Here is a 25,684-nt window from a genome sequence, read left to right as displayed (position 1 = left end):
CTGGGCGGCTGGTGGTTTGGTTAATATGAAGAGCCAGATAATGGAGGCTTGGATAAACAGGGTTCTACTGTATATCAAGAAAATATTGTGTTCAACTGATACCTATATATATTGTGGCTAGGGAAACTAAAGCTCAGCATTTCATTTTAATCGCAGAAAAAGGCAGATTTTTATGGTTTTTTATCGGAGAATTTTGGGGATTTTTATCTTAGAGAACGAGGATCCCTGGTGGTCTAGTTCTGCGGTTGGAGCAGGAGTCAGATCCAGCAGTCAGGATCCAGCAGCAAGAGTCAGGAACTGGGAAATGAAACCAAGTGTCAGAACCAGAGTCAGAAAGTGGATGTCAGAGCCATGAAACTGAACTGAAAGTCAGAACCAGGTGTGGGCCAGTCAGAGGTCATTGGAGGAGCTGCCGATCAGCTCTGTTGTGGGTGGCACTTGCTGCAGTGACTGGTCTCCCAGAACATACAGTGTGTTAACAGTGGCTCTGCTGAGGTTGTCTGAGAGTAGTATGGAAATGTCACCTGTAGCCCACGGTTCAAGCCTCACAAATCCTTACAGTCAATTAACCCATTAAAATAAATGATTTTTAGATTACTCAAAGTGTGGTAGAAGGACCTTTTATGTTTGTTAGTCATAGCTGATACCGCCATCTCAGCACTTCACTGCAGTAGTTTACAACATCCATTCTCAGAGGAACAGTAAAAGTTTCAATAAATTGAGATTACTCCTAATCATGTGGTGTCTGGAACTCCTTGTGGCTTCTAGGTAGGACATGTCTTAGCTAGCACTCGTTAGAAAAGAGGTTGTCTTTTTTTCTTTTCTTTTTTTTAAATGATTCACTTGCGCACAGTTTCTCTCTTTTCTGCCCTCTCCAATTTTATCTCTTTCTCTGTCTCCCCATTCTCCCCTACACTTTGGTAGCCCAGACCAGATGGTTTTTACATTGCCAACTGACAGGAATTCTAGTCTGTTCAGCATCCATTGCCAAAAGAGAAAGGGGAGAGAAAAGGAGGCCTTTTGGAAAATAAAGTGTAGGATCACTTTAGTGTCTGAGGACTATGCCCTTTATTTACAGGGTGGAGTCGCTGTTCTCACAAGTTCTTTCACCTCTATTACTAGGAGTTTTCATTACATTGAGACAAAGAGCATATAAATATACAGAGCAGAAAAATCTCCACAGATTTCTGTGTATTCTCCAGAAATAGACTGGAAATAGAAATAGAAAATAGAAAAAGACAAGGCTTTAGTCCTTGTGGGTGTAGAGAGAACCTACAGTGTGGTGACAGACTCGAGGAGCTGTGGTAGTGCATGTATTTATGGGCAGACAGAAACGATAGCATACAGAGAGAGATGGCCTTCCTCCTCTCATGTCACTTCAAAGCCTGGCTGTCTTGATGTAACTGCTAACAGTGATGAAAACCAAGCAGGGACAGTGGGGCCTGGTTTTGACTTTGTCTTTAAGGACGCATGTCACAAAAATACCCCCCTCCCCCGCATGATAGCTGTCCACTGCAAGCGCAGTTGGTTCAAACCAGCTCTATCAAATGCATTAAATTCTGTATTAAATATGTATCTTCATCTGATGTCGCACCAGGCATATAAAGGAATAATTTTGTTATGGATTTTTTTTTCTGCTGCAAATGAAGAGATCTGTGCAGATTTTACCCTCCTTTTTTGCAGTAAGCAGAAATATCAACTCATATTTTCTCACTTTCCTGAGATGCTTTTAAAAATGGCTAGTGAGAGGCTGTGCTAAGTACAATTGCAAAAATAATTTTATGGTGGGGTTTACATTAGCATGACGCATTTCCAAAAAGTATTACTATAAAAAGAAGACTAATTAAAATATGGGAAGAGGAAATTGGAACCAAGTAACCTGGAACTCTGTCTGCAGCTTCTGTCAACATTAAGAACTCAGATAATGTGTTTATAAAGTTCCAGTAAAAAGGCTTAGAGTGAAGGTTCAACTCTGTAGAAAATGTGAGGAAGGTATCTTCTTCACATCTAGCCTGTCCTGTGCTAGGGGTGAAGGGCAGCATAACGTCTGACGGGCTGTGTGATGAACAGAAGTGTCATTGCTACTCACCCACTAGCAGTATGCAGCTATGCTAAAACCATGTTGGTAACTTCTGCTCATCAAATTCCACCAGGCTGGAAGTGAAGGAAATGATGGTTGAATATAAAAAGGAAGTGTCTAGTTTTGGCTCTGCCATCGCACACAATGTCACTATCACCTGTTCCAACTCAGCCCATGATTTTTCCTCCCAGCTTGCACATCTTTTCCCAACTTCCTCCAGGTTTGGGTGTGGTTTCTGACCATACACAGCCTGTAAGCTCTCTACTTTTATTTCCATCGGGTCTCGCTCACTGGCTCCATATCCCTCCTGTTGACCCTTCCCAAACATCAGAGGAGATAAATGGAACCCTGTCCTTGTCATATACAGCATGGAGATCTGCATATGTCACCATTGCTCAGCATGGAATGTCTGGAAACATCTCCTAAGTTGTTATCTTGTTATTGATTATTTGTATTACAAGTCTCTAGAGGCCCCAACGAAGATGAGGTCCTCATTGTGCTAGGAGACACACTGAGATATGTCAGTGTGTGTGGTAATATAGACTCCTGGGAATTAGAGATGAAATATATGTATGTACAAAAACAATTAAAGACAGTTCATGTCCCAAAGAGCATATGATCTAACTACACAAGACAGACAATAGGTGAGAGGAAAGAATTGAGGCATGGATACTTACCCAAGTTCATAGAGTATTGATGGCCTAGCAATTAAGATTCTGGCCTGGGTGTAAGCGGTCTAAGTTCAATTCCAAGCTCTATCACAGACTTCTTTTGCGATTAAAAACAAAGTCCCTGCTTGAGCAGAGTTTAAATATATGCTGTATTCACTTGCTTAAAATTAAGCACATGGCTATGATAAACACCAATGTTTTGTTTAAATATCTCATACTTTGATGACTGTGTGGCCCCTAAGAACTCCTCAGTGCCAACAGGCAAAAAGATCACTTGTTCTGTAACAGTAACTCTTGACACGCCTGACAAACTCACTACACCCAATACTTTGCTTTCATAATATTTTATCCAGAGAGGGTCAAGTGAGGTATCTAATAAAAACTTGTGTCATACTGAACCTCATGATTGTTGCGAGATGTATGGATGGATGGTATTTAAGGAGTTGTGTGTATGTACTGAAAATAAGTTTTGGAGAGTGTGTCCCAAGCAGAGCTGTCAAACAGGTTTTGCCAGGCAAAGGAAATTGATTCATCTGTATTGCTGTTGGCTATGTAAATTAAGCATTGTGAGCCAACACAGTGGAAGCCAAATCTGCATACAGAGTAAACAGGGGGATGGGAAGACACTGGAGACTAAACCCTGGTGGAGGTATGAACGTTGAAGAATATAAATGTAACATAAGGAAACATGAAAGCAGGGGCTGTTCATGACTGCTTGAATCCTGGTTTGCCAGAAAACCAGCTAGCTCTGCAGAAGACTGAATCCTTGTGGGAAAATCTTTAATATATAGGAAAGGTAACCATTGATTAATGTAGACCCAGCTTTGGATTTTATGATTTTATTCTCCATGTATCCATTACTGTTTCCATTATCCTTATTCACTGTCTCTTTAATCTTAGCTTTTGGTAATGCATTTATGATTGTTTTCACTATAAATGTACCTCAGTGCTGTGATGTTATATTAGAGATGAACCTCAGTTGACCCAAACAAGCTGTGTGTGCATTGTTTCTCTTGAAACAGCTTGTCTGGTAATTTCTGTGTCTGTCCAGTGGTTAAGGACTGGACACTGTATGGCAGTGGTTCTCACCCAAGGATACATGTACCCCTAGGGGTACGCAGAGGTCTTCCAGGGGGTATATCAACTCATCTAGATATTTGCCTTGTTTTACAACAGGCTATAAAAAAAAGCACTAGCAAAGTCAGTACAAACTATAATTTCATACAGACAACTACTTGTGTAAACTGCTCTATATACTATACACTGAAATGTAAGTACAATATTTATATTTCAATTGATTTATTTTATAATGATATGGTAAAAATGAGAAAGTCAGCAATTTTTCAGTAATAGTGTGCTGTGACAGTTTTGAATTTTTATGTCTGATTTTGTAAGCAAGCAGTTTTTAAGTGAGGTGAAACTTGGGGGTACGCAAGATAAATCAGACTCCTGAAAGGGGTATAGTAGTTTAGAAAGGTTGAGAGTCACTGCTGTAGGGGATGCTTTCAGAGGAGCTTGGGAGCTTGGATACACCTATTGTTATCCTACAGGGCAAAGTAAGGTTTGAGCAGATTGTTTGAGTGGCTAACAGACTAGTGGTGTCAGGGAGTTGACACTCAGTTAAGCACCAGCAAGTCTTCCTCTTGCTGGAGATAGGGGAGTAACAAGTCCTGGGCACCCTGAGAGAGCGTCATAAGTTGTATATTGTTTCCTGCTTTTCTGTATCCTAACCCCACGTTATAACAGAAAAAAGCTGGTGAGGCTCTCCTCCCGTCTAACCATAAAGAATGGAAGGATGATTGTGATCCACCCCCTGTGCTTTTTTGCAGCCTCCACATTGAGGACCCATGCTGTAAATCAGAAACAAGTAAGAAAATTGCTCCTCTTCCTCGCCAACAATCAAAGTTTGGCTTGTAAGAAACCTTGATAAACTCCTAACTACAGTAAGGGTGCTGAATGCCACTCTAATGTTACAGCAAGAAAGATGCTAACAATGTCTTGCAGAAGAAAGTTGGATACTTAAGTCTCCTAGATTATGTTTTCTTATATGAAAGTGTCATTGTTGCAGTTTTCAAAATACTGCAAGTAAGTTGGTAAAAGGATTGTCATTGAATTAAGAGTTACAGAAAAGGTCTTCCTTGAAAATCCAAGCTCAGCTGAAATTATGCTGAAAATGATTTTAAAAGATTGTGACATCTGTCCAAATGGTTAAAGCCGAGAAGTGAAGCAAGGAAGGGAAACCTGGTCCCATGCTAACTGCTCCCCCACATGCACTATTTATAATAAAATGGGCAGAGCTGCTTGCTATAATGTGCCAGTGACAGAAGGTCTCTGAAAATAGAGATTCTTAAGATAGTTTCCATTTTGTTCAGTGTTTGACAATGCCAGCTTTCTGAAGTTAGTTTCCCAAAGTAGTCTTGAAGTCTACATTAAAGAGAGAGATGTTTATTGATCCCATATATATATGACGTACATGCATCGCACCCCGTGCATCAAGAGAGCGGAACCTACATATATGTTCATGTTCTTCATGTGGATTGTTACTTTTTATACTGTGCTTGATTGCAATAAATGTTCTGAAGTATTCCACTGATCTGAGCACATATAAATACATATCAGTCAGTATGCTGAAGGTCTTACATTAATTTCTTTTCAGTCATTTCTTATTTAGAGGAAGATAAGAGCTGAGGAGGATGGGGGTTGGGGGACTGGCCTGAGTTACATAGGTAGTGTAAAGTTCCAGAGGGGTAGCCGTGTTAGTCTGTATACAGCCAAAAAAACGAGAGTTCTGTAGCACTTGAAAGACTAACAAATTTAATTTCTGCAAGCATAAGCTTTCGTGGGCTGTAACCCACTTCATCAGATGTAAGGAACAGAAATCAGATTGGGGGTATATATATACATCTAAGGTTAAGGAACAACAATGGAGAAGTTATGTATAAGCAAAGTTCTTTCAGTTAGAGTAGTTGAGGCCTATTCACAACCATTGATTAGGAGGTGAGAATGTGTGAACAGTGATAATTACTTCTTGTAATGAGAGAACCATTCCAAGTCCCTATTTAGACCCAGTTTGATTGTGTCAAGTTTCCAGATGAGTTCCAATTCTGCAGTTTCTCTTTGAAGTCTGTTTTTGAAGTTTTTTTGTAGAAGTATAGCAACTTTCAAATCAGCCACAGAGTGTCCTGGGAGGTTGAAGTGCTCTCCTACTGGTTTATGGATGTTACCATTTTTTATGTCTGATTTGTGTCCATTTATTCTTTTGCATAGTGACAGTCCGGTTTGGCCAATGTACATGGCAGAGGGGCATTGTTGGCACATGATGGCATATATTACTTTAGTAGATGTGCAGGTGAATGAGCTTCTTATGGTGTGGCTGATGTGGTTAGGACCTGTGATGGTGTCACTATATATATACACCCCCAATCTGATTTCTATTCCTTACATCTGACAAAGTGGGTTACAGCCCACGAAAGCTTATGCCTGCAGAAATTAATTTTGTTAGTCTTTAAAGTGCTACAAAACTCTCGTTTTTTTTATAGGTAGTGTAAGTGCTTATTCCAATCTGATGATCTCATTAGTTACAGGCTTTTCTGTTGCACTCATCGCTGTAGTACCATACTTCCTCTCTCCTGGTGTTTTCTGTTGGTTGACCTACATGGCAGTGTATTCATTAGGAATAAATGGTATGTTCTTAACTTGAGTTAAATAACTCAAGGTAAAATCTAGTGAAGACAAGGCAGTCTGTAGTTTCCACACGAGCTAGCAGGTCCAGTTAAAGGCTGTTAGGGGTATATGCTTTACCTCGACCTCCTCACATGTGAAAACTAAAACTGCCTTGTTATCACTAGGATTTGACCCCCCAGTTCACAAACTTGATTTAAGATAACACCTTTTTTTTTACAAGTGAAGACAAGGTATGTATGTGTCAAATTCTGGAAATCCTGTTTGCTCCAATAAATTGTGTTCATGTATGTTTGCACAAGCTGTATAAAATGACAAACCTCCCATATCGCAGTTGGAATACACAAGTGCACAAGTACACGTTTAATACCTGGTACATTTTCTGTTGGGAGCATAGTTTGCCCTTGCAGATGAGTGGACTTGAATAAGTCCTTTTTCATCTGTAATTTCTAGGAGCTTTGTAATATATTTGCCCTGTAACCAACATGCTAAAGGCAAGGATGTTGGATTTTTGTGACTGATTCTTTTAAGGTGCTAAGCTTCTGCAGCATCCATTGAGTTCAGTGGAATTTCTGAATGTTCAGAACTACTGAAATCAGGCCATACACTCCTTTCTGGGTGAGAGGTATATGTAGAAACTTTGACTTGTCTGTAAAGGCAACAGTAAAAAATTGTATTGTTGTTTAGAAGGAGAAATTAATTAGGTCAGAGAAAGCACTTACATAACCTACCACTGTATCAATTCAATCTTGTTTATGGGAATAAGAAATAATTTTATTATTTCCACTTGCATTCTTCTTTCCATGTAGTAGGGTACTCATTGACTCAAAGACTCATAGACTTTAAGGTCAGAAGGGACCATTATGACCATCTAGTCTGACCTCCTGCACAACGCAGGCGGTTTTAATAATAAGGTTTTTAATAATATTGACTCTGCAATGTTGACTGAATGCTGTACACCAAGGACGATGTCACCTTATCATTTGCCTGCTCATATTAATGGATCATGGAGAAATCTTTTATTTACATCAGGCAAACAAGTGGCATGATTTGTTACGTATCAATCTCATTTCAATTTACCACATCTATTTTATCCAGAAATGGCCATTGGAAGGCACACATATTCTCTATCTATGCACCACTCTGTATATTCAGAGTGTCCATCTTCAACTGCATGTAAAACTGTATCTCAGAAGTAAGTTATTTGCCGTTCTGCCCTTTCAGGCTATATATTCATCAGATTTCTCATCCTCATAGAATTCTTGTTAACTATCTTTGGATGTCTTGTAATTTAATATATTCAATGTTGTCCTATTATGTAAAAATATTAACTATTGCTATTAGGAGATTTTTACTGTCCTTTAAGGATTTCTCTTGTATTACACCATTTTTGGGACATCTAGAATTTACTTAGTATTAGGGTTTGGGAAATAATAATACTTGGTATGTGTGTAGCATTTTATAAACATTAGCAAGATTAATCCTTACAGCACATACCCTTGCTCCTCTGGGCTTTTTATAGATGGGTTAACTGAAACAGAGATAAAGTAATAGTGTATATAAATGAAATTTAAACAAATTTCAGCTGCTAACTTACCATTTCTTCCCTTGTCCTTTGTTGTATCTGAGTTATCTGGTCTAACTCATTTGATTTAAAAATTAATTAAAATGTAATTACTGTTCAAAATAACTTGATTCCGCATAGATGATGAAGTAAATGTATTCAGTACCACCACTATTAAAAACAGAGCAATGTGGGATTTCATTTTGTTTGAATATTCTGTGTATTCAGTCTGATTTAGCCAAGTTCCCTTATTTTGTCATTGTTTCTGACAGCAAGACATTTTTTTAGACTCTCAAAACCAGTTAGTGTTTTAAACATTTTAAAATAAATTATCCATTCTTGAATAGAAACAGGAAAAAGACTTAAATTTATAGCTGAATTAATGATTATTTTAGAAATGTAATATTCGATTTTTAAAAAATATATTACTGGTTTTTCAAGAGTAATGCTTGCAAATTGCATAGAGTGTATATTTATATTCATCAAATGTTTCCAGGACAGCAACTAGAGTCTTTTAGGAATTAAGCTATAAAATAACTTCACTTTGTAAACAGGGAAGGCCTTCCTGTCTTGAATTGTCACCCAGGATATTAGCTGAAATAGAATTAATAAATATGTGATAAACATGTACAATTTTTTGGATTTCCCCTGTAACAGCGTCTGTTCAGCCCACAGGCCCCCCCCGGCTGGAGACCTCAGGGTCCTACCACACCCTGTCCCAGAAAGGAGCAGTAGAGAAGTTCTCCAGGCTGCCTAGAGTGACTGCAGGAGAAGCCAATAAGAGAGGCTGCAGAGAGCATCCAATTAGAGGCTGCAAGGAGCAGTCAATCAGGGCCCAGCAGGCTCACATAAAAGGAGCTGCAGGGCTAGCCTAGAGTCAGTCAGTCACTGTCTGAAGCTGGAGGAGTGAGAACTGGGATCCTGGCTGGCTGAAGGAGCGGCAGGATCATGAACAGATCAGTTGCTGGCAGGGACCAGGAGAGCAAAGAGAGCTCTTGGCTGGCTGCCAGGCCTGAGTAAAAGACTTTAGCCGTACGGTAAGGGTGAAGCATTTGTAAAGGTGCTGCAACCATGAGGAAGTGGCCCAAGAAACTGTAGCAGCATAGTGACTAGTTAAAGGGGATGCAGCAGCACGTGGCTGCTATTCATAGGGTCCGTGGGCTGGAACCTGGAGTTGTGGGCAGGCCCAGGTCTTCCCCACTAGCCCCTAGGGAAGTGGTTTAAATCCTGAGGCAGGGATTTGAGAAGGACCAGGGAAAGGGCTGACTATTGAACTGTGAAACACTACTGGAAGGGGATCAGATGGTTTGATGGCCCAGCTGGAGAACTGGGACTAGAAAGGCCCAGAGCAGGCGAAGACAGGAAACCCTGGGGGTATGGCCCCATTCCAGAGTTGGGACTACTTAAAGACTGAGCTCATGGAAGGCTACTGAGATACCAATGGAGGGATACTGGGATAGGCCTCTGTTGAACTGCATACCTCAGAAGGGGTCTGTTTTGTTTCACATACAGAGTGTGTGTGTGTGACTCAGCCAGAGGGCTGCGAAACCACTGACAGAGGTCACCGCAGACTAAGAGAGTACAGGCACGCACACCTGGCAAGGGGGCACTCGCAAGAAGTGGGTGCCATCCCCATTACATCCCCCTTAAGAACATAAAGACCTGGTTCAGATCTCACTTGGTGCCTGTTCTTGCAATGCATTGTGCACGGGCAGACTCCTGTGCAGTTGACTTTAATAGGACTCTAGATAGTCACTGGCATCTGTCCCTACACAATGTATGGCAAAATTGGGGCATTTCTTAGATTTTAATTCCATTGGAATAATTGGAGTGGCTCCCAATTTCCATCAGTATGCAATCAGAAATAGGCCCTTTAGTCACAAAGCATGCTTTCCCTTACTGCTTTCCTTTTCCATCAGCTAAGGTGCGTATGTGTCTATTGCATGGCACAATCCTATTAGCTGAGAAGTTTATGTGCCCCAGAATGGTTTTCCTTCGGAGTAGTTGGTTGTTTTTTGTGCACAAACCATTGATTACCTATACAGGCCTTAGCACAAACGTATTTGCTGGCATATGACCATGTCTCAGCGAATTAGATTACATTGTGCAGTGTACAGATTTAGCAAATGGCGCAATGGTGTAAGTGTGCGCAGCTCCAAACTATTTTTTAAAAGGCATTGTACTTTCTGTCCTTTTTTAAACCATACTTTTGATAAACTCTGTTTTACTTGTGAACAAGATTTTAGTAAAGTACAACACATATATTAAATCAAAAAACTGAAGGAAAGAGTAAAAGAACTTTGAATTACTCTTTCGATGCATTTTGAAAGCACACATAAATTGTACAGTTTTGACTTTATTGGGAGATTATTAATGGATTTTTTGCTGAATTAGTATACCTTGCAAACTTGAAATAGAGAATTGAAATATAACAAAGATCAGTATCCTAGGTTTCTGCCAAGTATAGCAATTCATATTTTTATTTGGAAAAATGTTATGACTGGAAGGGACTTATATTTTTGCTAACCTTAAATCTTCTAAAGTGGAAATCTGTAGTTGGTCAGAATCCAGACTTCATTGTCTTTAAACTTTAAGAGCATTTATTCCCACTAAAAATGGTGCAATTCTATTCAATTCTAAACTAAATATGTTACATAATAATCAAAACAATATACTAATGATAAATTACTACTTAATTAACAGACTTCTCTATATTTTTGGTAAGCCCTTAACTTTAGAAGTAAGACAAGCTGCTATTTTAAAGCCTAATAGTTCCACTGTTACTCATGTTCATAGAATCATAGAATATTACAGTTGGAAGGGACCTCAGGAGGTCATCCAGTCCAACCCCCTGCTCAAAACAGGACTAATCTCAGCTATATCATCCCAGCCAGGGCTTTGTCAAGCCTCATCTTAAAAACCTCTAAAGATGGAGATTCCACCACCTCCCTAGGTAACCCATTCCAGTGCTTCACCACCCTCCTAGTGAAAAACTTTTTCCTAATGTCCAACCTAGACCTCCCCAACTGCAACTTGAGACCGTTGCTCCTTGTTCTGTCATCTGCCACCACTGAGAACAGCCTAGCCCCATCCTCTCTGGAACCCCCTTTCAGGTAGTTAAAGGCTGCTATCAAATCCCCCCTCATTCTTCTCTTTTGCAGACTAAACAAGCCTAGTTTCCTTAGCCTCTCCTCATAAGTCCTGTGCTCCAACCCCCTAATCATTTTTGTTGCCCACTGCTGTACTCTCTCCAACTTGTCCACATCCTTTTTGTAGTGGGGGGCCCAAAACTGGACACAATATTCTAAATGCGGCCTTACCAATGCCTAATAGAGGGGAATAATCACTTCCCGTGACCTGCTGGCAACGCTCCTCCTAATGCAGCCCAATATGCTATTAGCCTTCTTGACAACCAGGGCACACTGCTGACTCATATCCAGCTTTTTATCCACTGTTACCCCCAGGTCCTTTTCTGCAGAACTGCTACCTAGCTCGTCGGTCCCCAGTCTATAGCTGTGCATGGGATTCTTCCTTCCTAAGTGGAGGACTCTGCACTTTTCTTTGTTGAACCTTATTAGATTTCTTTTGGCCCAATCCTCCAGTTTGTTTAGGTCCTTCTGTATCCTATCCCTACCTTCCAGGGTATCTACCACTCCCCCCATCTTAATATCATCTGCAAACTTCCTGAGGGTGCAATCTACCCCATCTTCCAGATCATTAATGTTGATGTGGAATTACTCACACAAGTAGTCCCATTGAACTCATTGGGACTAATTATGTGAGCAACTGTTCACCAGTGTGAAAAAGGTTGCATAAACATGATCTGTTTGATTACTAAGTCTCTCTCTTTGCGCTTGTGTGATTTCAGTGTTTATGAAACATGCTGAATTGACAGCTCTCCTGTTTCTCCACAAAGCTGGTATATGATGCCGGGTGGGCAGGGCAAATTCCCGGTTGTGCTTCTCCAACCTGCCTCAGCAGCAACACTAGAACTGCTTCAGCTCTCACATGGGAACTGCCCTCTCAAGAGGTGATGGGGTCATTTAAGTACCTAGATGGAGAGAGAGAAAGAGACAAGGGTGGGAGGGAAACAATAACACAAAATGTGGAAATGGCAGAAGTGCAAAATGACCTTTTTGTTTCAGTTTTCGCCAAAAAGGTTTGTAGTGAATGGATGTCTAACATAGTGAATGCCAGTGAAAATGAGGTAGGATATGAGGCTAAAATAGGGAAAGAACAAGTTAAAACGTACTTAGACAAGTTAGAGGTCTTCAAGTCACTAGGACCTGATGAAATACATCCTAGATACTCAAGGAGCTGACTGAGGAGATATCTGAGTCATTAGTGATTATCTTTTAAAACTCATGGAAGATGGGAGAGATTCCAGATGACTGGAAAAGGGCCAATATAGTGCCAATCTATAAAAAGGGGAATAAGAACAGCCCGGGGAATTACAGACCACTCATCTTAACTTCAATCCCTGGAAAGATAATGGAGCAAATAATTAAGCAATCAATTTGCAAACACCTAGAAGATAATAAGGTGATAAGTAACAGTCAGCATAGATTTGTCAAGAGCAAATTGTGTCAAACCAACCTGTTAGCTTTCTTTGGCAGGGCAACAAGCCCCTGTGGATGGGAGGAGGTGGTAGATGTGACATATTTTATCTTTTGTAAGGCTTTTGATACTGTCTTGCATGACCTTCTCATAAACAAACTAGGGAAATACAGCCTAGATGGAGCCACTATAAGGTGGGTGCGTAACTGGTTGGAAAACCATTCCCAGAGAGTAACTATCAGTGGTTCACAGTAAAGCTGGAAGGACATATGGAGTGGGGTTCCGCAGGGATCAGTTCTGGCTCCAGTTCTGTTCAATATCTTCATCAATGATTTAGATAATGGCATAGAAAGTACACTTATAAAGTTTGTGGATGATACCAATCTGGGAGGGGTTGCAAGTGTTTTGGAGAATAAGATTAAAATTCAAAATGATCTGGACAAATTGGAGAAATGGTCTGAAGTCAATAGGATGAAATTCGATAAGGACAAATGCACAGTACTCCATTTAGGAAGGAACAATCTGTTGCACACATGCAAAATGGGAAATGACTCCCTAGGAAGGAGTGCTGCGGAAAGGGATTTGGAGGTTATAGTAGACAACAAGCTAAATATGAGTCAACAGTGTAACACTGTTGCAACAAGCAAACGTCATTCTGGGATGTAGGAGTGTGGTAAGCAAGACACATAAAGTAATTCTTCTGCTCTACTCTGTGCTGATTAGGCCTCAACTGTTCCAGTTCTGGGCATCACATTTCAGGAAAGATATGAACAAATTGGAGAAAGTCCAGAGAAGAGCAACAAACATGATTAAAAGTCTAGAAACATGACCTAAGAGGAAAGATTGAGAACATTGGGTTTGTTTAGTCTGGAGAAGACTGAGGGGGGCATGATAACAGTTTTCAAATACATACAAGATTGTTACAAGGAGGAGGAAGAAAAATTGTTTTCCTTAACCTTTGAGGATAGGACAAGAAGCCATGGGCTTATATTGTGACAAGGGCAGTTTAGGTTGGACATTAAGAGAAGCTTCCTAACTGTCAGGGTGATTAAGCACTGGAATAAATTGCCTATGGAGGTTGTGGACTCTCCATCCTTGGAGATTTTTTATAGCATGTTATACAAACATGTATCAGGGATGATTTGGATAATACTTAGTCCTGCCGTAAATGCTGGGGACTGGACTAGATGACCTCTCGAGGTCTCTTCCAGTCCTATGATTCTATGATTCTGTTATTCTAATTCTTGGCTTTTGTGGACAGACTGCTAACAAAGTCACCAATTAGAGCAAGTTGTGACAATGGCAATTACTTGCCTTTTAAATAGTCATTTTGCCAATCAACCCATCTTGATCCATGTCCAAGGGTGTCCACTGCCTTTCCATTGAGTTGTCAGACATTTGGGAGTAAAACTCTACCCTAGCCTGACACATGGCTTCACCTGGAACATCTGAAAATGAAGCTCTCTTCCCTACCACTCTGATATGAAAACTATTAGGAACCTCCTGCAGAGCAAACCCTGTGGTCCTTTGTACTTCTGTATTGGCACTGGTATTTGCTCCAGCTAAATATGGCTCTGCAGTCTGCTGGTGCAGCCACCACACTCAGCTTGTTGACCTGGAGCTGAGTATGGTCACTCATATTATTAGTGGCTGTTTGAACTACACACAAACCTGCAGTCTGTATGTGTTGGCACACACAGCTCTGCCAGACTGTCAATGAGATGTTACTGTTAAGTCTGTTTGCTTAAGTCAGCTGCACCAGATGAAACCATTATTACTATTACATCTCCAGTTGACTACGCCCCAGTCTCAGATAGGCAACAACATGCAGCACCAACTCAGAGGTCTGCTCATATTCAGAGGATGAATCCCATTCCTGTGATCTGGGATGTGGCACCATGGCTGAGCTCTCAACACCCCTTTGTTACGCAGCTCATGCACTCCGAGACAAAAGAGCTGCTGGTCCTTTACCATACATGGATGATCAGCATCTCCAGGTAGCCAAAAATTATGTCCTTACAGAGTGGAAGTATCAGTAGGCAAGAGGGTCTAGCCCACCAACTAAATTCAGGAATCCATTGCTGCACCTGCCTCCCTGTCCACTTGATTGTAGATCCTGGACCAGACTGAACAGGCTAGTTGCTGGCTGGACCAGAATTATCACAACCATGCAGTAGTCTGGGCTGGTTTCCTCCACATTCTGTATCTGTGGGGAAACATAGCAGACAGTAACTCATGTGGTGAAAGAGTGTCCAACCCAACATCTGGAGGACAGTCTGAAACAGCCTGTCTTGATAAAGAGACCACTCTGTAGTTATGGAACCTGGACATCAAGCTCTGCACAGGAGAGTGTGTGTAGATTGTGTATGTGTTTTTTCTGAGTTCTGTGATACGGGCACCAGTGAAACTGGATGAGACTCCTAAACCATCCTCACATTTTAGCAAACTTCAGTCATTACTGACTTGGGCAGATTCAAACCAGCAGCCTAGGGGTGAAAAGCTCTAAAGTCCATTACCGTCCCCTATGGTAGCTTTCATGATTCCAGTTTACATAGCTTTCCATTAACTTTTGCACCAGCGTGACTTGCAAGCTCTGAATTTAAACATTTAACATTTGCAGAAACTCAGAATCCCTCAACCTCCCATTGATGGGGATTCTTTGTGAAAGTGTAGACGCTGTCTGTGAGTTCTATGATTTTGCAGTTCACCGTTCATTTATGTCTAGTGGAGACAGAGATGAGCTGTGAAGGGAGGGATGAGGATGTATAGGATGTTGAAAGAGGTTGGAAAATTAGTGTCGCCAGTCAGAATGAGACATGCCCCTAATTTGGGTTTGTTGTGTAGTGTAAAAGGGTATGCACGCACATGTGCAACATGCTTTCCCTCCTCCACGTCTGAGCAACAGGTGAGCAGAAGATGAATACCACGAGTTTATCAAGACACCTTGAGAACCATTATCCTGAAGTTCGGCCTAAGGCCAACAAGTAGTGTAAGCATAATGGTGCAGGGGGAAGCAAATAGTGTTACCTCAGAGGTAGTGTTGCTAGCTCTCTGAATTTTATTGTGAATTTTGAGTTAATTGTTTTTCTTATAGCCCCAGCCGCTGGAGCCTTGTGAATTTACCAGAATCCTCTGGTTGTTTTTTTTTTGTTTTTTCGTTTTAAGTAAGTTTCTAGCCCTCATGCTTGTGCACCCTGTACACCCTAAAGGAGAAATAAGGAGACAAATAAAAAGAACCCATATTTATGTATTTATTTAAATCTCATGGTCTTTAAGCTAATCTCATATTCTGCGGGGACCTGACTCCAGGATTTTTTTAACACTCGTAGTTGGCAGCACAGGTGTGCAGCAGCAACACATTGTCATGGAGGATACCAAGGGAGGTGTGGCTGTCTGGGCGGGGAGAGCAGCAGGCTTGAAGATGGTGATTCGTTGCACTAGGGAATGGGAGAGAGCCCGTTGTCTCAGGTGTAAGAACTGAAGTAGCAGGTCACAGTGCATATGAAGCATCCTCGACTCTGCTTCAGGTGGAGAAGGAGATGGAAGCGCACATCAACAAGGAAGTGTGCACTGGGGAGGGGGCTACAAAATACTTTGACTGCCCACCTTCTGCCACAGTGCAAGAGCACAAGTTCCCACCCCATATTTTTATTCTTACTTTTTCTGTGTATTACTGTAGGGCCCAGAGGCCCCAGTGAGGATCAGAGCTTCATTGTGCTATGAAGACAACAAGTAAAAAACATAGTCCTTGCCCTGTGGAGTTTACAGTCTAAGTTAAGACAAGATGCAACAAGATGGTGTAACGACCAGAAGGAGTGGGGTATAAAGGATGAGGGTGATATTAGGGGCTGGAGGGGAGCCCAGGCCCATCTCTATCGGGTTCCAACCAGGGCCCAGGAACAGACAGCTAAGTCCTGCGACCAAAAGTGCTGTACTGGTGCATCCCTGGTTTGCTTCCTACCTGTCCCCTCTTTCTCAGTGCACAAAGTAAAGATGTTAAAAACTGAAATCAAAGGTAAAGTCTCAGACCTTCTGCGTGGTGTGAGTCTTTCCTCTGTGGGTTTGGTGTAGTCATCACAGCCTGAGGCAGCTGGCCCTCCTGCACTGCTCCTTCCGAAGAGCTGAGAGTGGAGGATATGCTCTAGGATACTGACTCTCAACTTTTCCAGACTATTGTGCCCCTTTCAGGAGTCTGATTTGTCTTGCGTACCCCCAAGTTTCACCCCGCTTAAAAACTACTTTGCTTACAAAACCAGACATAAAAATACAAAAGTGTCAGAGCCCACTATCACTGAAAAATTGCTGACTTTCTCATTGTTGCCATATCATTATAAAATGAATCAATTGGAATATAAATATTGTACTTATACTTCAGTATATAGTATATAGAGCATTATAAACAAGTCATTGTCTGCATGAAATTTTAGTTTGTACTGACTTCGCTAGTGCTATTTATGTAGCCTGTTGTAAAACTAGGCAAATACCTAGATGAGTTGACATACCCCTAGAAGACCTCTAAGTACCCCTGGTTGGGAATCACTGCCCTCGGAATTATTTTGGGGAAGTTCTGTGACCTGTGCTACACAGGAGGTCAGACTAGATGATCATAGTTGTCCCTTCTGGCCTTGGAATTTGTGAATCTAAGTTAGCTTTCCTCCTGCTGCCATACTGAGCTTGTCTGTTCTCCTTTTGAGCACCTCATCCAAGCCATGAATGCTTTGCAGTTGTGTTGAGGTGGGGTCAAAAGGACCCAAAGCAGCTTTTTAACCTCTTCCTTACTAGTGTGGGGTTTGTGGGGAGAGCTTTAGCCCTGTAGAGAGAGGGAAAAGGCCAGACTTGGAAGCATGAAGATGTGGCTGCAGTAGGGACCTCCTGGGGAGCAGAATCTGACATTGTGGCGTATCCCAAAAGTTGCAATTATTCCACCCCTGCCAACATCAGAAATACAACAGGGTTAAGAATGTCACTCACCTCAAAACAAGCATGTACACATGCAAATGCGTAGGTGGGTATTAAATGTGATTTTTACCAGTACGGACTCTGCAGTGTTGACTGAATCCTGTGCACCAAGGACTATGGCAGCTTGTCATCTGCCAGCTCATATTAATGGATCATGAAGAAATGTTTAATCTCCAGCAGGTATTTGAGTGGCATGATTTGTTAGATATCAGTGTCATTTTGACTCACCACCTTTATTTTATTCTGAAATGACCATAGAAAGTCACACAGATTCTCTATCACAGGAGGCTCTGCAGATGCAGACAGTCCATCCTGAGCTGCACGTAAAACTCTTAGCTACGAATTGCCTATACAGCCACCCTAGGGTGTACAAGGTGAAATTCCACCATGGCACCATCACCTGCTTCTGTTAGTGGCAGAAACCATACTCTTTATTGAGGAAATTTGGTGAGAAGGACTGACAAAAGAGACTGCATATTGTGCAGGTTGTAATGAGCATCGCATCCACTTCTCCTTGCTCCCAAGCATCCTTTGAAATAAATGGAGGCAGTATGCGAAGTAGGCAGTATGTTGAGAAACCGATTACTGCTCACTGCTTACATTTCATTTGTCAGCTGCCACTAACCTGGAGAGAGAGAAGGTGGAGCTGGTGTATCTATTGCTGTGATCCCCTCTTGCTTGCTTGATCAGTAGGTGTGATTTGTCAAAGGATAATGATAATGGGGCCCAGAACTAACCACTTCTCTCACTGTGGTCCATTACGTGATGCAATTTGTTGATAAACTAACTTTTCTTTCTGTGCCTTACTGTCTATCTTTCAAGTAACACACTAGCAAAGTGTCAATATTGCACCCAGAATCATATGACTCTCATGAGTGAAATCAACACTTAACTTTATGGGATGCCTACTTCTCCAGGGAGCCCAGCCCATAGGAGAGAATGGGACCCAGAATTAAATTAATATTAAGTTAATAGGAAAATGCAGTTTAATGTTTCATTGACCTGACTCTCAATGAAAAAACCGGGGTTAGTTTAAAAAATACGATATGAATATTCATGTTGAACTGACCCCAAATAAAAACATTTAATTTCAATTTCCCTGATGGAAAAATCAAAAATTTTCAGCAAAACAAAAATTTTCTATAGAATATTTTGATTTCATGGAAACTGCATTTTCTGTCAGAAAAATCATTCCAGCTGAAAAATCCTCACCCAATATACTTGTAATATCTGATGAAAGAAGATAGGGAAGATTGGACTGCTGCCTTGGCATTATGAGACCTCCCCTTTCTCTGCCCAGGAAGTAAACCAACGTCCGTAGTTTAAACAAAGCAAACAGCAACAGAACATCAAGCTGTCCACGCGGAAAAAGAAAAATTCAGGACCCAGTTCTGCAGTATGCTGAGCACCCTGAACTCCCGTTGAAGCTAATGGGCATTGAGGGTGCTCAATCCCCTTTGGACTCAAGCTCTCGGTTCACTATCGTATTTCAGTTTTAAGTCTTCCAGCTGATGGCAGTAACACAAGTTGACACGAAAGTTTAAAATATATATAAATATGATTTTAATCTTAATATTTCCCTTTTAGTCATTTTAATATTTCTGCCACCCCAAAAGAAAACAATGCCCGTGTACTATGGGGGGGGGAGTGAATAGAACAGTTATGAGAACTATACAGTTCATGTTCAAATAAATGTTTCAGCATTTTGTTTTTGGTGGATTTAATCAGTTGAACAGAGAGCCTAATATATATGCAGAACTTTAATTTGCTTCTGTGGCAATTTGCCAGAGGACAAATTGAATTCTACTAACTTGAGAAGCTGTGGCATTCCATCCTGCCTCGTTTTTGACAAGTGCAAACTGAAGTAGAGAGCCTTGCTAATAGCGCAGAAGCAGTTCACACCATGTAACTATGTAGCTATGGGGAGGTTTCGTTAAACTCCTCGCCTCTTATTCCTGTTTACATTTTTCTCATCTTAATGAAAAAGCTGTCTTTAGCAGGTATAAAGATAGGCGCAGTACTGCAATAGAACTATCCCAACTAATGTAAAGTGGGTACTGAAGCTCTTTCAGCTTTGATTAGTTACACTCTTTCCCCTTTGGTCTTGTTCTTGGTTTCTTCTAGTTCAACAAAAGATGATTTTCTCTGGTGCATACGTATCTTTAGCTCCTAATGATGGTTTTGTGCTGTACTCTGGTGGTCCTCTGAGGCTGTTTGTTTTAGTATCTTGTGCTGATGGACGCATTTGGTGATAGCTTTGGAATACTAATGCTAATACTGGTTCTCACAAAGCTTGGCTTTTGAAAAATACTTTAGACCATTCTGCACCCCCTACACCACACTGAGAGACAAGAGGGCAGAAAGGCCATGCTCAATGATTTATTTTATGCAAAATAAGCAGCCCACAGGAACGATCGCTCTTTGCTTCACGCCATTGTGCCCAGGCTTCTTACAAAGCTGTAGCCATCTATTTGCATAAATATCAGCTTGTCCCGTGCTACAGTCTTTGTTACATAAATGCTGTCAAAGGAAATGGCGGGAGAACAGATTTGAACGTCTTGCATTCTGCTCTTAGAAAAAGTGTGATTGTATAACTAATCCACATTATTTTCATTTTGGTTTTATTAGATTTCTTTCCCCTTCTGTCCCCATTCCCATTTCTTGTTTCAGAGCCATTTTTCCTACCCTCTAGAAGGACATCAGCAATGGATACCTTGGAGCAACATCACTTGCAATATTTTCTTCAGGAGAGCCCTTCTATGTTAGGATGAACAATGATTAATTTGCTTTAGGTTACTGTTCTCTTCCATTAGCCATTTGACATAGTCATCTCCCATTTCATGGCAGATACATGAGAACTTTGCTTCCCCTATATTTCTGATCACCAGCTTGTCTTGTCCAAATCTCCTGTAGGTTAATGCACATTTGGTATATGCAGTACACCCCAGTTATTTCAGTGGTCCCTAAATCGTGGTGCATGGGGCACTTACTTGTGGTCTGTGGAGAGATAACTGATCATATCTGTTCTCCCTGTTTCTGGCTGCTAAGACAACTAAATATACATTAAATACTTTCCTAATATTGCTTTTCCATGCTTAGGTATCACAGGGATTTTTATATTGCCAGTCTGAGGGGAAGGAGTTCACACAGTAGGAGGGGAGACAGTCCATGCGACAATCTTGCTATTACAATGTGATCCACACAATTAGCAGCTTAGGGAACCCTTCCTTGGTCAATCTAACATATTTAGGCATCATGCCTAGATTTCTGTCTCATTCATATAGGCAATTTCAGAGTACCAAATGAAACCATTTCAACTAAATAGCTAGATTAGCCAAGTTATTTATTAAGTTGTCTGGGATCTCTGCTTACACACACCTTTCTTCACACACAACTTCAACAGAGCGAAATTGACTATTTCTCCACTGCCTGCCGACCAGCCGTCACTTGGTATCAGCCCTATCCTCGTCTATGTTTTCTGGGAGATTTCAGGGACAACATCATAGAGATTCCCTCATGCATTTGAGGGATAACAATATTTGCCTGAATGACGTTCAGCTTTTGAATACAATATTTGTGCTGCTTCCTATTTCTAAGCAGGTACATCTTTACTAAGCATATAAAATCTTCTGATTTTTGCCTTCAGCCCCTTGAATAATCTAACTTGGTGGGAAACGCTAATGTCAAAGTGATAGAATAGAATTCCATTGTGTAAATTCCATGCACAAAGCCAGGTGCACAAATTAAAACAAAAACATGGGAGGAACAAGCTAGACGTCAGTTTTGATCCTGACCATTTTGTTTGTTGGTTGTATCACTTTCCCCAATTCTTTATCAGTTTTTGTCTTTCAGGCTGTAAGCTCTTTGGGACAGGAACTGTCTTTTCTACATAGGAATGTACAGTGCCTAGTTCATTTTGGGTAGTATAAATAATTGCAGTATGCTGTCCTGATAAACACTAGCTTATTTTCTAACTCTTAGGTTCTTTTCTTTATGGCTATATTTATGTCTAGATATTACTGACTATTGTAGGCGAGCTTGATATTGATACACCATTCTGTCAGTTACAGTGGTTTATTTCTCCTTCAAGAAATACATAAATCACTACACAATACAAGGAATTACTGAATAATTTTTAAAACCTAATCCAGATTTTGTTTTTAGGTGAACTTTCTGTGGAAGACAATCAGGACCCTTTCCTTGTTAGTATGCATGTCATCGCAGACCCTGGTGAATCCCAAGTTCTCCAGCAAGCCATTGATAAACTGCTAGCATGGATCCATCCAGACCTCCAGTTATTCCGAGTGTCAGAAAGACGGGTCTCGAGGAAGTACAGGAAGTCTGGTAAGGCTGCTATTTCTCAGCCAGCCCTTGCAGTCATTCTGTTTCTGCAGGAGGAATATGGAGAAGAACCAATCTTACAGCTCCATGAAACCTTTCAGAGACCACCGTGGCATTACCACCATACAGAACGAGTGCATGGCAAATTCCTTCCTTACATGCCATGCAGTCAGGACTTCTTCACTTTGGCCCAGGGGACTCCTTTGTGGGCCATCCGACCAGTGCATTATGGGAGAGAAATTATCCGCTTTGCCATATACTGCAGGAATGAAAACTTTGTTGACATTATGAAACTGTACCAGTTAATCCTGAAAAGACCAGTGTGTCAGAAAAAGGCAGACTTTTGTGTCTTCCCTATCTATTCTAACATGGATATAGACATTCAGTTCTCCTTAAAAAGACTCCCTAAGGGCCAGATTCCAACCCCTACAGAGTCAGCGGTGGTGGAATTCCGAGTAGAAGACGTTGGACAGCTTGTTCCTCTCTTGCCCAACCCTTGTAGCCCAATCAGTGATGGCAGGTGGCAAACGGAAGACCATGATGGGAATAAGATCCTTTTGCAGGTATTCTCTAACCTCCCTAATTTTGTATGTGATGAAACAGAAACATATTTGGTAATTTGTATAAGAATGCTAATTTGTCCTAGAACAGCAAATAAAGAGCGGTGCTTCCATAACAATATCCTGATAAGCAGACCCAAGAAAATACTGCTAAAAAAAGAGCTTATAAAATCTTCATGGATGTAAAAAGTATAAAAATTGGTACAGCTGTAAGTGATACTGTGATGGTCAGATATTGCTAAACCCCAAGTTAGACAAAGAAGAGATTGAGATGAGCCAGTTGTAGACAAGGGAAAGTTAGTTTAGAATTCAGTCCAAACTGTGAACTGATAGGTTCAAGGTGCAAGTTTTTGCAGTTTTGATAGGAAACATGAGTACCGAGACCACACAGTTTTATAAAATAGCTATTAGTTACTAGCTTTTTATTAGAGGTAAACAGATTTCTTGATGTACAAATTATTTTCTTACATATGTATTAAAAGAAATGTGACCAACTGCACCTCAATAGATAGTCCAGGAATCTCTTCCTCTTCTCTTCTCTTCTCTTCTCTTCTCTCTTCCTGTTCTACAAAATAGCTATGAGTCCCAGGAGAAAGAAGCAGAGAAGTAACCTGAGCTGTTTAGGTGACATGCTCCCTACAGGCTTATGTCTCAATCTTATCTCAAACTGCATGTACTCAAAAGGCAAGTCTACACTGCCAGCAAAATTCGGCGGCAGTCAGCGGGAGTTACGCAAGCTACTCTGCGTATGTTGCATGACTCTCGTCAACTTCATAACTTCCCTTTAGCACGCCGTCTCCACTGCGCTGCATCGATGGGAAATGCGTTCCTGCCGATGTAGTGCTATGCTTTTTGGGGAAGTGGTTTTATTAGATTGACTTCCGGATCGATTGAGTGAGGTCTTCACTGCCGCTCAGTTGATCCGGAAAAATCGATCTGACGGCAGCAAATTTGCTGCTGTCAGTGTGTACATAGACAAAGACAAATTCTAAGGAGAGTTTGCTCAATAGGAGGGAAAGTCATAAAAGCTACAGTACCATGCAGTATCTAAGGCTGCTCAGATTCACTTCAGTGTGTGCTAATGAGTTAAATAGAATAACACATACCAGCCTTTCAAAAACTGTGCTCTTCATCAAGATATGTACAATAGCTTGAACAGAGGCATGTTTCTTCACAATTACATTCATGTACATTGTGGTTTTTTGCTTAACCATATGTCTCAAAGCCACTGCTTCACTAAAGGGGTTTCTTGAAGCTTAATCTTTTATTCTTAAATATTTTCTGATTATATTTCTATTCAATAAAAAATAGCCCACACCTGCTATTCCTTTTCATTTTATTTTTAAAAATCAAAGGGGTAGTTCATACCCTAAATGCAGATGCTATTAATGTTAGTAGAGCTAAGTATGTGCATCAGGGAGCGTTAGAACCTTACTTACATTTAGAAGAATTTAATCATTCCAATTAGAAAGTGGGATTTTTTTACAGTGAATTTTCTTTATAAAATAAATGCTTGCTACTGAAGTCCTTTATCTACAGAACAGGCATTACAGGTTTGATCGTTTGCTTCCTGGAGCTCAGGATGCTGACAACTGTGGGGAGTTCCACCTGAACTTGCTGAGTACCCGTACCTCCTTCTGTCATTTGCGCACTTCTGCAGAACTGGGTGTGCACAGGCCACTCTTGCAATGTGGCAGCGGTGTGCCCATAGCTCTCCACACTGGCAAGATCAGCACACCATGTTCATCACTGTTGCAGATCCCACCTATGTGGTAACTCTATGCCTTGCTCCACAGGCAGGATCATGGCAACTGCACTGCCCCACAGAAGTGCCTCGAGTCTGACTGCATGTACGGCTGGGAAGGCAGTTCACTCTCCCTGACCATCCAGTCCTTGGCCTCTCTGCTGAGACTGCCACTGATTTCAGTTGTTGGAATGGTTCTTGTGATGTGGACTGGATACTCACTGGGCCGGGATAACCAGTTCATTTCCAAACAGCCACGAACCATCTTGACATGGTAACCACTTGTGATCATTTCCACTTAGTGCTTTTTTAAAGGCTCCATGTCCCATTACTAATCTCTTGAACACTGAAATTCTCTCTGATATCCAGTTTTTAATAGTGACTCCTCCAGCTAAAGTAATTCACAGCACAATGACACTGAATGAGAAAAGAATTGTAATGTCTGTGCTTAGGGTACTGTACAAGGGTTTAAACGTTCCAGGGCTACTGCCACAGTATCAGTAGTCATTTTCACATCTCATAAAAATGTCAGTATCAAAATATTGACATTTCAATATTTTTCAGTTTGCATATAGGTTTGTATTATTAATAAACAGAATGCTTTTGATTGATTATCTCTGCACACCAAAATTATCACTTATACCCACCAATAAAAAAATCTATATTTCAGAGTAATAAAAAAAGTATTTAATGTGATTGAGATTTGAATATACTTCAGCAATTTGGCTAACAAGATGTGACCTTTGTTTTTTATGGTATGCTTACATGGGTTGGAACTCCTGCCAACCAATAAGATTGCTTCATCCTCTTAACCCATTCTGCAAATTTAATTATCAAGGATCTTAGAAAAAAAATGATTAATGGATGAGTCTGGCATTTGATATAATAGACTTTACTTCCTTTGCTTGTAAACAAAACTCAGACACCCCCAAAAATGTTTTGTTGTGGCATCTTCAATTTGTCTGCTTCCTCAAATTAACTCCAACAGCTTGATTTAGTCCAACTGAAGGACATCTGTTGTTGGAGTTACTATGAACAAGACTAAGTTTATGATCAGTATTGGTTCTGTCATGATTTTTGTATGTTAAATTTCTACAATGTATGTAGTAGTTCAGTAAATACATTGACATTCTTGACAATTAACTCCCAGCAGTAAATCTGTGAGTGCAGATGTATTCCACCTATGTAAATGAAGGCATTCTGGATGTTCCTGATAAATATTTACTTTACAAAATATTTAAAGACAAGACGAATTAAGGTTATTGAGCTAAATGGATATCAACAAATAAGTTGTACTGTATAGAAAGGGATAAAAAACTTGTATATGTCAATTTATATCTTAATCTAGTGAAAGGTTTGCTTTTATCTATCTTGCCTGTGTTCTTCAAAACCAGTATAGCTACAAACACTTCGAGCTAAATAGTAGAGTGTGTTTCCATTTTAAAAGTCTGAGCAATTGCAGGTAAAAGAACAAATAAAAAGGGAAGAGAGGGGAACAAACTAATTAGAAAGCAAAGAAGGTATAAA

General features: G+C 40.7%; 1 protein-coding gene across 5 annotated transcripts in view; it reads left to right on the top strand.

Annotated features, from left to right (window-relative positions):
* The window catches only part of FAM124A (family with sequence similarity 124 member A), a 71,394-nt gene that overhangs the window by 32,268 nt on the left and 13,442 nt on the right, over positions 1-25,684 (top strand). For 4 of the 5 annotated variants that reach the window (XM_067563075.1, XM_067563074.1, XM_067563078.1 and 1 more), the window contains one exon: positions 21,677-22,416. In XM_067563075.1, coding sequence (XP_067419176.1) covers positions 21,677-22,416 — 740 coding nt within the window. Of the gene's footprint in view, positions 1-21,676; positions 22,417-24,209; positions 25,435-25,684 lie in introns of those variants that run through there. The other variant, XM_067563077.1, reaches the window with a different exon arrangement.

This window comes from Emydura macquarii, unplaced genomic scaffold (genome assembly GCF_026122565.2).
Source record: "Emydura macquarii macquarii isolate MOO-44397 ecotype Brisbane River unplaced genomic scaffold, CSIRO-AGI_Emac_v2 contig_2473, whole genome shotgun sequence".
Taxonomy (NCBI): Eukaryota; Metazoa; Chordata; order Testudines; family Chelidae; genus Emydura; species Emydura macquarii.
This window is presented reverse-complemented; position numbering and strand designations above follow the sequence as displayed.